Source organism: Nannospalax galili, unplaced genomic scaffold (genome assembly GCF_000622305.1).
Source record: "Nannospalax galili isolate Female #2095 unplaced genomic scaffold, S.galili_v1.0 scaffold32, whole genome shotgun sequence".
Classification (NCBI taxonomy): Eukaryota; Metazoa; Chordata; class Mammalia; order Rodentia; family Spalacidae; genus Nannospalax; species Nannospalax galili.
Window position 1 is genome coordinate 1,028,395 of NW_008335297.1, and position 11,917 is coordinate 1,040,311.

Here is an 11,917-nt window from a genome sequence, read left to right on the forward strand (position 1 = left end):
TTCCATCCATGTGAAGATAAGTCAAAGGTCCTACTCGACCATTGTTGGCTTCTCTTGGAAGCATGGAGGAAATGGTTCCTCCGTGTTGACCCTCCTCTTTATAGACTGGACACTGGTTCAAGCCCATCTGGTGGGGTCTCCTTGGCCTCCTTGATCAAGAGGTCAGACGACCCACCACCATTACAGAACGTTTTGCAAGATGCTCATAGTCCCTGGGAACTAATCAACCTAGGAGGGCAAGGAGCAAGCAAATTTTTTAAAAGGAATAAAGCTAATCACTATGGAGTCATCATAATTCATTTTTAGGACTGGATAGGTCCCAGGCATTAAATCATCTCATTTCTCTTTCTCCTCTCTCTCTCCTTCCCTCCCTTCCTCCTCCTTCTTCCTCTCTTTTCTCCTCTCTCTCCCCTCTCCCTTCCTCCCTCCCCCTCCCTCCCTCCCTCCTCCTTCTCGGGCTTCAAGTGTCCCAAAGCTGACTTTGAACTCACTATGTAGCAAGGCTGACCCTGAACTTCTGATCTCTACCTCCAGATTACACAAGCATGTACCATGATGCCTGGTTTATGAGGTGCTGGGGATAAACTCAGGGCTTCATGCATGCAAGGCAAACACTCTATCTGAGTTACACATCTTTCTTTTGAATTGAGGAAACTGAGGCCCAGGGGGAGGAAGTGATTTGTTCATGAAGTGCTCCTTTCCAGTATGGGCAAAGAGGTGAAATGAGGCTTTGAGGGGAAATCTCTTAAAGCTTTTCTACTTTTCCCTTCAGTTTTCATGTTAAGCTCACCCCACCCATGTGGAAATGGTGTTTATGAAATGTTTACTGGAGTGTATGCTGGTAGAGTCTGTGCCTATTTTCACTGCTCTCTCCCTGAGCCACACAAAAAGAACCAAGGTCTCTATTATGTATTTCCAACTAAAAATATTTTCTTATTCTGTTGGAAATACTCTGAACATAGTTGTTTATTTAATTACAGGTTTGGCCCATTTTCCATTTATGGGGCTGACAAATATTTTTAAAAACTTCATCTATAATAATATTTACTAGCAGGCTCTAATTTTAAGTATAACCCATGGGAGCTATTTTTCCTTTTCCTTTTTATATATTTTCCTTATTTAGTTTTGAGATAAGGGTCTCACACTATAACCTAGGGTGACCTAGAACTCACTATGTTAGCCTCAGCAGCCTTGAATTTGTCTTAGCCTCTTGACTGCTGGGATTACAGATGTGCACCACCAACTCTTTCCACTGTTTTATTAATTTTTTTTTTTTTGAGACAGGTCTTCCCTGTAGCCCCAGCTAGGGCTACTTGCTATGTAGACCAGACCAGATTGGCTTTGATCTTACAGAGATCTGCCTCTGGAGTGCTGGGATTAAAGGCATGCACTACCACATCCGGCTCCTTCCACATTCTTATTCTTCTTGAACAGTAAGATTTCTTTGGATTCTGTTCACCACAAAGCACTGAGCTTATCTTGCTTTTAGAAGAATTTTTCTTGCCCAGGGAGAAAATTGATCCTAGGTTAGAATACTGGTCCACTCCTTTTCAGGTTTGACCTTGGCTGAGCTACTGAATCCCTCTGGGCCTCACTTTTCTTATCAGTAAAACAGGAATAAAACACAGTTGTGGGCCAGCAAGATGGCTTACTGGGTGAAAGTGCTTGCTGACCTAAGTTTAATTTCCAGGACCCACAAGGTGAAACGAAAGAACTGACCCCTACGATTTATCCTCTGTTTTCCATTGTGGTATGTATGTGCCCCCCCAATAAAAAATAAAAAACTTTAAAAAATTAAAAACCATGCTTGCTTCGGCAGCACATATACTAAAATTGGAACGATGTGATTAGCATGGCCCCTGCGCAAGGATGACACGCAAATTCGTGAAGCGTTCCATATTTTTTTCTTTTTATGTCCTGTAATTTTTGTTGAAAAATCTAAAAATATAATGTGATAACTTGGGATAAATTTCCCAGAAAAAAAAATTAAAAACATTTTAAAAATTAAAAGCCACAGTAGTTTGGTTTATATGGTCTCTCTCTCTCTCTCTCTCTCTCTCTCTCTCTCTCTCTCTCTCTGTGTCTATGTGTCTGTGTGGGCACAAGCATGAAGGCCCTGTTGGAGTCTGTTCTCTTTCACCCTAAGGGTCCTGGGGACTGAATTCACGTTCCCAGGTTTGGCAGCAAGTACGTTTGTTTACTGAGTCATCTTGCTGGCCCCCAACTGCTTCTAGAAGCACAGCATGGATCTGGTGAACTTCGGAACATGATTCTGACTAACAGTAGTCAGCTGTAAAAGGTCCCATGAATCTATTTGTATAAAATGCCCCCAAAATAGTAAAACAGACAAGTAATCACCTGGGGGCTCAGGGAGGAGGTTTGAGGGTGATTGTTTAAGGTGTATGAAGTTTCTTTGAGGTGATAGGATAGAAATGTGGAATAAAATCAATACATAGCATATTTAATGTATTGAATTTGTATACATTTAATTAATAAGCTAGCTATTATTTGTTTTTTTGTGTGAGTATACTGTCTGCATATATGTAAGTGCACCTGTGTGTGCAAAGCCCATGGATGTCAGAAGAGATCATTGAATTCCCCTGGAACTGGAGTTGTGAACAGCTGCTGCCATGTAGGTGCTGGGAATTGAACCCAGGTCCTCTGCAAAAGCATTCAGTGCTCCTAATCACTTAGCTATCTCTTCAGCCCCCTAATTATTTATGCAGTGTTGGGGTTTGAGCCTAGTGCCTCATGCATGCTAGATGAGCACTCAACTACTGAGCTGCATCCATAGCCCCCAAATTAACAGAGTTTTTTCCTTCTCTCTCTGTCTCTCTCTCATACACACACACACACACACACACACACACACACAGTCACACACATCACACACATTTTTGTTTTGAAACAAGCTATGTGGCCAGTGGCGGCCCTGGAACTTGCTATTGAAACCAGGATGCCCTCAACTCATACAGCAATTCTACCGCCTCTGCCTCCCAAATGCTTGGTTTACATGTGTTCACCACTAGGCTTTGTGGGAGGCTTTTATTTTTTCCCTTGGCTCTGGGATTGAACTCAAGGCCTTGTACATACTATGCAAGTGCCCTACTACTGAACTCAGCCCCATGGCATACTTTAAAATTATTAAAATGAAGACAGGAGTTCACCTTTAATTCCAGCACTCAGGAGGCAGAGGCAGGAGGATATCTTTGAGTTCCATGCCAGCTAGGAGACCCTGTCTCAAAAAGACAAAAAAAATTGTTAAAATTATCAGCTCTATATTGTAAGGGTTTTGTTTTAAAAAAAGAACAGGGATACAAGGTGGGGCTCCTCTTTTACTTTTACTTAGTTACACACACACACACACACACACACACACACACACACACACACACGTTGTACATCTGATGTGGCGGTTAGAGGACAACTTATGGGAGTCAGGGAGTCAGTTCTCTCCTTCCACCATTTGGGTTCTAGGGATCAACTCAGGTTTTCAGCACAAGCCTTCTGGGGGACGCTTCACATTCAAACTATATTAGACTGTGGCTGGCGCAGTCCCTGACCAGAGCACTTGGAGAGTGATGGAGACATGGAGGGTTTCCTCTGCTTGGGATAAAGCCAGGGAAAGTTTAGAGCAGAGAAGGGATTTGATCTGATTTTCATTTGCACAGAACCACTCCTGCTGCTGTGATCACAGTAAGGGAGCTAGTGTGGAAGCTGGGGTGCTCCTGAAGTTGTTGTTGAAGCTCCCTGTGGCAGGTGGTTTAGACAGGCTCTTATGGAGGAGGTATTGGGCAAAGGATATTCAGGAGCTGGCCTGTGGGAGAGATTTCACTTGGAAGTACAAGAGAGAACTCAGGTGGAACTCAGGTGAGGGGAAGAGATGTTGGCTAAGAACTCTGTCCTAGTGGAAATGTGCCAGCAGCCCAGAGAGAATTTACAAGCAGAACTCACTCCTGTACTGATTGGATATCACCAACTGATTGTTGTCTCATTAGTCTAGCCTGGCCTAGAACTCACTATGCAGCCAAGGATGATTTTAAATTTCTAATCTCTTGGTGATAACCGGGTTGTACCTGTAGCTCAGTTGGTAGAGTGCCTGTCTAGCATGTATAAAGTCCTGAGTACCATCCCTAGCATGGGGGTATATGCCTGTAATCCCAGCAACTGGGAAAGTGGAGGCAAGAGGATAAGAGGGTATGCGCATGTGAATGAGAGTGTAGGTGCCCATGGAGGCCAGATGCCTTGGATTCCCTGAGCTGCCTGGGTGCTGAGAAAGGAACTGAGGTCCTCTGCAAGACTAGTACACGTTCTTAACTGCTGAGCCATCTCTCCAGCCCCAAGCTTTTGTTGTTGCTGTTTTTGAGGCAGTTTCTCATGTAGCTCAGGTTGGCCTCATCAGGTGGCCAAGGATGACCTTGAATTCCTGATCTTCCTGCCTCTACCTCCCCAGTGCTGGGACCCCAGGAATAGTCTATGCCAGTTTATGAGGTGCTGGGGATCGACCTAGGATTTTGTGCATGCTAGGGATGCACTCTACCAACTAAGCTCTAAGCTACAATCACAGCCCCATGCTGGGCACTTTCTGACAGCCTTTTTCATCCAAGTTGTCCAATAACCATACAAGGTGGAGAATTATCTTATTCTCTTCTTTTTTCAGTTTTTGCTTTTTTCTTTGGTGGTAGGGATGGAACCAGGACTTCATGCACACTGGCAAGTGAGCTACCACTGAGCTCCCAGCAGCAGTGCTTCTGTCTGAAATGAAGATTAGGCAAAGTCAGAGCTCAGAGTAGCAGAGCAAGCATCAAAAACCTAGGTCTGATGGTTACCAGGTACCCACTGTCTTTTCTGAACAGATTCCCCAATGCAACAGTGTAATAGTGACACAGAGAGGAGGCCAAAGCTTGTATGGACTTCGGACTTTCCATTTGACACACCAAGTCTGTTCCTGTAAAAGGGGGCTGTGTGCCTCCTGGAGTGGCCATGTCCTTGGAGAGCTCATGAGGAACTGTCAAGTGTCACTTAAGTGCAGCCTAGGACCTGTCCTGTCTCTAGCTTTACTGGTTTCTCTGGAATTTATCTTCAAGTCTCTAACCTCACTTTCCCCACTTCTTCCAGGACCAGCAGAGAATAAATGCCAAGAACTCCTGTGCAGGTGTGACGAGGAGCTTGCCTATTGCCTCTCTGGGGCGGAGTACCATTTAAAGTACCTCTTCTACCCCTCGGTTTTATGTCAGGAGGATTCGCCCAAGTGTAACTGACTGGCTGAACTTGAAATGTTCACCTGCACAAGGAAATAAAGCTCTCTTTCACTAATGAACAACAGCATTGAGTTTTCTGCAGAAGGAAGCGGAGGTGAAGTGATAAAGCTGTAAGCCTCATGTTTACTTTCTCCTTCCAAACAGGAATTCAGGACTGTTTAGTTTCTAGTTTGATGAAGGTCAAAAGTCCTAGGCCTGGGCTTGGTATCATCTCTGAAAAGGTGCTCTTTCTCTTCTAACTTGCTAACTGCTGATCAGATGTGGATGAACACCTGCTATGCACCTGTAAGCAGTCATGGTAATAAGAGTGCCACATGATGCACCACCCTTGTTAAAGTCTAAGAATTGTTACTATAATAAAGGGTAGGCTTATCGTACTCCATCTTTAGCGGTTACAATTCATTTCCTGGAAGCCAGGTGTGGTAGCATGCACCTGTAGCATTCTACTGGGGAAGCTGAGGCTGGAAGATCACTTGAACCCAGGACTTTGAGGCCAGCCTGGGCAACAGTGCAAGATCCTGGAACTCACTCTGTAGACCAGGCTGGACTCCAACTCACAGAGATCCGTCTGCCTCTGCCTCCTGAGTGCTGGAATTAAAGATGTGCACCACCACACATGGCTAAGACCTGGTTTTTAAAAGAAAACAATGATATTTTCTGGGCAGGCAGTACAGCTGTATTAAAGCATTTGCCCATTTGCTCTGGGTTTGATCCCAATATCTCAAGAAAAATAAAATAGTAAATAAAAAAGAAGCTGGGTGTGGCAGTGCATGCTGTTAACCCCAGCCCTCAGGAGGAGATTGAGGCCAGCTTGGTCTACGTAGAGTTCCAGGCCAGATAAGGATAGGGGGAGACCTTGTCTCAAAATACCAAAGCAAAACAAAACAAAAAAGGGGCTGGAGAGATGGCTTAGCGGTTAAGAGTGCTGGCTGCTCTTGCAGAGGAACTGGGTTTGATTCCTAGTACTAACACTAAACAACCCTCTGTAATTCCAGAAGCAGGATCTAATACCCACTTCTGCTCTCCACAAGCACTGCACAACATGGGTGCACTGACATACATGGGAGGCAAAACACTCATACACATAAAAATAAAAATATCACCCCCAAAACCTCCTGAACATCCAGGCAGTTGAGACTATGCCCTATTGTTTTCATAAGCTTCTCTTACTTAATTATTTGGAAACTTCTTAAAGAGTTTTATCAGGCTGAGGATGTGGCTCAGTGGCAGAGCCCTTGCCTACCATGTATGAGGCCCTGGGTTTCAGCTCTGGCACTGTCAGAAAATAGAAGTTTTATAGTCAACATTTGAGTATTGAAGGTATTTTCTGTTTCCCTTGACTGTTTCCATTATAATGCTTGTAAAGAAATCCCCTCTAGACTGGAGATACAGCTGAGTTAGTAAAGTGCAAAGCCCCCAGTTTAATCTCTAGCATCACTAAACTGGGTGTGGTGACATATACCTGTAATCCCAGCACTCTAAGCTGGAAGATCAGAAGTTTAAGGTAATCAATCTTCAGCTATCCAACCAGTTTGAGGTCAGTCTGGGCTACGTGAAATACTGTTTTTAATTCCCCTTGTCCAAATTTGGATAGTGTTTTCAGAGTCTGCCTTGATCTGAGCATACCCAATCTACCGGGAAATAAGGAACAAATATCCAGCCCATGTGTTTTCTTTAGGTCAAATCTCCTTTGCCTCTTTCCCAAGAACAGATGTGGGTATTACTCATCTTTGAGGCAGGGTATGGGTGCAGGTGGGGGGTCAGTGTTGGGGGGGTGCCACGGTGGAGGTAGAGTTCTGGTCTTTGAGGCTGACAACGTGTGGTCTGACTTGGGCACTCCTGTACCCATGCCAGTCAGTGTCAGCACAGGGACCTCTGTCAACCAGCCCCTACCTTATCATGGGGAAGAAAACCAGGAATCCCCAGGGCTATGACTAGGAATGCAGACACTACAGCCTCCCCAGACTCAGAGACCATCTCATGCACGTCATGAGTTGAACCAGTAAAATCAGGTGGCCCTGGGGCTTGATGAGCAAAACCAGAAGGAAGAAGAACATTCTCCCTTTCACTGAAAACACCTCTGGGCAGCCTCTTGTCTCAACATCCCATGGATCTGGAAACTCAAGTATGACTAGATAAAATCATGTCAAGCAACGCATATTGTTTTTGGTATTTCTTAATCAGTTTTTCATTCTACGGAAGTTTTATTTGTATAAAAATCTTTATTTTTGATTTCAAGTAATTTCTTTAACCTTAAGATGCAAAGTTTGAGTGGAATCTTCACTCAAGAGATACAAAGGGATAATGAACTGTTCATCAAGTCACACACACTTTGGATGCAAGCTTGTTTCCACTAGGCCAAGGATGATGAGCTCACACTTTATACATGCTGTATCCACACTGGCAAGAGATAAAGGTCACCCTTCAGTTCATTCTGTATTTATGATGATAGCACTTGGCATAATTATACCTGTTGTTTACACTTCAAAGCAGGACAATAACGATTATACATTATATAGTATGAGGTCAGATTATGTTTCCTTGAACAAAGACTATGCTGGATTTATATTACAGATTAAACTTTTCAAAATAAAACCCCCAAACAATGCTCTTCAGTTGCCTAACTAGGCTTAGCCCCCTGCTCACAGAAGGGGAATAGCAATGATCACAAACAGGAAACGGCAAAGACAGCTAAGTATCCTTTACTTGAAGCCTGAAGCTTTCTCCAAGTTTACTCTGAAACCTACCAACTATACAACAAGACAACTGTGATTGAATTCTGGGTTTTCCTTTGCATTTCTTATGCGTAACTATCTACACCTATGACACTTTATCCCTGTCTTCTTAAACTTGACTCATAGGATAGGCCTGGCCCCAGTGAACCTGGTTTGTGGAGTCTGTCAGTCACTGAGGTTGGGACTGCTGAGCATGGTGGCCTTCTGACATGTTACCCCACACTGTGTCTGAGGACCCTGAGTCCTAGTAGCTTGACCCTCCCAAGTCCCTGTAAGAAGGGGTGGCTTGGTGTTGGCCACAGAATCCTGTATGTGCTGGTGACAGCCTTGGCTGTCAATGGTGCCACAGACAGAGGGAAGAGGACCTGGTTGAAACCTTGACACAGAGCAGCACCTTGCTTTACAAGGGGTAGAAACAGGAAGTCCACTCCCTCCTTTACCCCTTTGAAGCATCACAGCTCAGATGTCGGGAGACCTGCGGAGTCTCTCAGGGTCGAGGTGCTGCCAGTCATAACACTTGGGTTTCCAGCCGTCGGACTTCCTTGACCACAAGATCAATGTTAATAATTGGATTGAAGTACAGGGCCCAGTAAAATAAACAGTTGCAAACAAACTGAGGAATGAGGGGCCAGAACATGGCCACAAAAAGCCCCTGAGTTGATACTTTCCAAAAATGGCTCCACATTCTCTGGGGCACTGTCCTGAAAAGAGAAGAGAGTAATTGAGGGCAGGCTCAGATGTGCTGGAGCTCAGACTATGGCTGTTCCTCTAGGCTTTGATGATCTGCTGCCTGTGCTGTGAAGATCCTGTCCTCTGTTCCCAGTGCCTGGGGAAACACCTGTGCCTGACTAACCTATCTTCAGCTCCAAGCATATACCCTATAGGGACAGTCTTAGGGCTATTTCCTGGTCCCACACCTGCATAGGCTCCACTCTATCTGCTTTGTGGGAGGTGGGGGGGAGAATGTTTTTTTGTTGTTTTGAGACAGGGTCTCCCTGTAGTCCCAGCTGGCTTAAAACTCACTATGTAGACCAGGCTGCCTTGAACTCACATCGATCTGCCTGCCTCTTCCTCCTGAGTGCACCACCAGGCCCAACTACAATTCTGTTTTTTTTGCAATGGGGGGGGTCCTCCCTGTATCCACAGCTGGCCTGAAACCCACTATAAAGACCAGGCAGTCCTCAATCTCTGTTTGCCTGCTTCTGCCCCCCAACTGCTGGGATTATAGGCATGTGCCACTGACGTCTGGCTGTTTTTTTGTTTGTTTTTTGATAGAAGGTCTCATGTAGCCCAGGCTGGCCCCAAACTTGCTTTGTAGGTGAGGATGACTTTGAACTTCTGCTCCTCTTGCCTTTACCTCCTAAGGTCTATTTTAGGTATAGACCTTTGTATCTATGTTTGTATTCTACTATGGATAGAACTCAGGGCTTTGTGCATGCTAAGCAAGTAGTGTACCAACTGAGCTATATCCCCAGCCCCCAACACATTTTTAAACATATTTTCTCTGCAGGGTTGTAGGTCCTCTGAATAGTCTGTCTTCTTCACTGTAAGAACTGTAGTGCCCCATAGAAAGGCAGGGTCATGGCAGAAGGATGGACATACATATTCTCTACCTCAGTTAGTGAGTTTGCCAAATGGAAATCCATGAGGGAGATCCTTGCCAGATTCTCACAAATTCTCCCAAGGCTACTTCTGGTCACATGGCCAAGAATCTTATAAAGGTGATGGGAAGTCAAGAAAAGATATAGTGCATGTGCTGCCTTCCTGGAATCACCTGCTGGAAATAGCTTGAGTTGCTTTGGGGATGCCTCTCTTGTTTATTTGGGGGCGGGGGTGTACTAGGGATTGAGTCCAGCCCCTCCCTCCCATATTGTTCCCATGTGGTCTGGGTTGGATATATGCTTCATACCTTGAGCTTGGCCAGGCGAGCCCTGCATACCCCTGCAGAATGATGGGTTGAGTGGGCATGGGACTCAAGCTGGACCTATCAAAGGCTGTGATCCTCAGATTTGTTCCAAGTGTGATGGGGAAAGAAGTGCTTGCATTCCACTGGCACTACTAAGTAGAACCCTGAAGCAGCCAAAAACAGCATGAGAAAAGTGGAGAGGGAAGCAGGCCAAAAGATGGAGGCAGGCTGTGAGAGGCAGGAAGCTTCAAGGACAGCAGTGTTTCCTTTGTGGTAAACTCAATTTAGGTTGACTCTTGTCACTTAAAACCAAGAGATCTACTCAAAGACTGGCTCGCTCAATGTTCTCATTTCCTACATTAATCCAGAGAAGCTATTGTTCCAAGCAGTGGCAGAGCAGGATTAGAATGTGTGTCTATAGAATTCCCCAAGATATCTCTCTGTACTTCCCTGTGCTGTTCCTTTCCATGAATTACCTACTTCTTCATTTACTCCTCAATTATTAAAAACTTTCAAATACACCCCCCCTTAGAAATGATCTCTTTATTAAACAGGGATAAGATAAGGAGGCTGGGCATAAAGGTAATAGGATTGTTAAGTTTGAGACTGCTGTAGGCTGTGTGTATACACGCACATATACACACAGTATATGTGTATCTAAATATACACATAAATACATGTGCATGGTGGTAACACTGTAATGATGAGTGAAGAGCCAGATGCAATCGTGCATGCTTATAGCCTCAGCTACTCAGAAGCCTGAGGAAGGATGATCATCAGTCTGAGGCAATTTGAGGCCGCTTAGTAAGACAGCCATCTCAAACAAAACAAAACGACCCCCCAAAAACCCCCCAAAACAAAAACCTAAAAGAAGATGAGGAACCAAACAAAAACACCGTACACAAAGAAGCCTGCCTCCTCAACACGAAGTCATCTGCCTATTTTTTGCTTAAGGAGTTATTTCTCAAATTAGAGTCTGAGAAGTCTAGGCTTTTTTTCCCTTTAAGCTTGAGAATCCTTCAAAGGGGAGCTTCCCCCACATGGCATTTCTTTCCCACTCTTTGTTGCTCTACCATCTCCCAGATAAAAGCACTTACCTCAGCTCACTTCTTGACCAGATCCTCCAAAAAGAGAATAATTCCAGAACTGAGAGCAGCATGGCATTGACAATGAGGAAGCGTGATGTCCAGTAATGGACCTCCAGCCAGTCCCAGGCAAATTCAGCAATCAGCTGGTACGGGAGGAAGGAGTACTTGACAAGGAATTCTCTCCACTGCCTCCACGTGGGCTCTCTCAGGTCCTTGGGGAACACAGAAATCCCCAAATCACAGGACTGACTTTGCACAAGCAACCATGACAGGAAAGCTTTACATCTGTACACACACAGACACACACAGACACACACACACCCAAACCCCTAAATTTTTTTTTTTGAGACGGGCTCTTATTAAGCATCTCTGGCTGGCCTCAAACTCTTGTTCCTCCTGCCTCAGGACTCTGAGTGCTGGGATCAAAGGAATGTATTACAATGCATGACTTAAGTGGTTAAGAGCACTGGCTGTTCTTGCAAAGGATCCAGGTTCAATCAGTTCCAGGGGGTCCAACGCCGCCCTCTGTCCTCCTCAGGCACTGCATGACATGAATGCACTTACATACATGCAGGCATAACACTTATATTAAAATAAATAAATAAATAAAACAAAAATTTAACCCAGCGATCTTCCTTGTAATAATTTATTTTAAAATAGATAAATGGGCCAGGAGTGGTGGTGCATGCCTTTAATCCCAGCACTTGGGAGGCAGAGGCAGGTAGATCTTTGTAAGTTTGAGGCCAGCCTGGTCTACATAGTGAATTCCAGGACAGCTGGGGCTACAGGGAGACCCTGTCTCAAAAAAGACAAAAAAATAAATAAATAAATAAAAATAAAAGAACTCTGCCTGGACTGGCTTAGTATTGTATAGATGTTGAGCCTCCCTCCCTCCCAGCACAGCCCAGGCCCTTTCTCAGGCTATGT

General features: G+C 44.7%; 2 protein-coding genes and 1 pseudogene across 3 annotated transcripts in view; 2 read left to right on the plus strand and 1 right to left on the minus strand.

The window, feature by feature from the left end:
* Positions 1 to 5,671, plus strand: part of LOC103731556 (group 10 secretory phospholipase A2) — a 22,905-nt gene extending 17,234 nt beyond the window's left edge. Inside the window, exon 4 of the mRNA XM_008829896.3 lies at positions 5,119 to 5,671. Within this exon, the coding sequence (XP_008828118.1) occupies positions 5,119 to 5,261 (143 nt within the window). The 3' untranslated portion in view covers positions 5,262 to 5,671. The remainder of the gene's footprint in view (positions 1 to 5,118) is intronic.
* On the plus strand, positions 1,804 to 1,904 carry LOC115069789 (annotated as a pseudogene).
* Positions 5,672 to 7,947: 2,276 nt separating the features above from the next.
* The window catches only part of Bfar (bifunctional apoptosis regulator), a 38,342-nt gene continuing 34,372 nt past the window's right edge, over positions 7,948 to 11,917 (minus strand). For both annotated transcript variants that reach the window (XM_017797349.2, XM_017797348.2), the window contains 2 exons: positions 11,000 to 11,202; positions 7,948 to 8,697 (listed from right to left, as the gene is read on the minus strand). In XM_017797349.2, the coding sequence (XP_017652838.1) occupies positions 8,505 to 8,697; positions 11,000 to 11,202 (396 nt within the window). In that variant the 3' untranslated portion in view covers positions 7,948 to 8,504. The remainder of the gene's footprint in view (positions 8,698 to 10,999; positions 11,203 to 11,917) is intronic.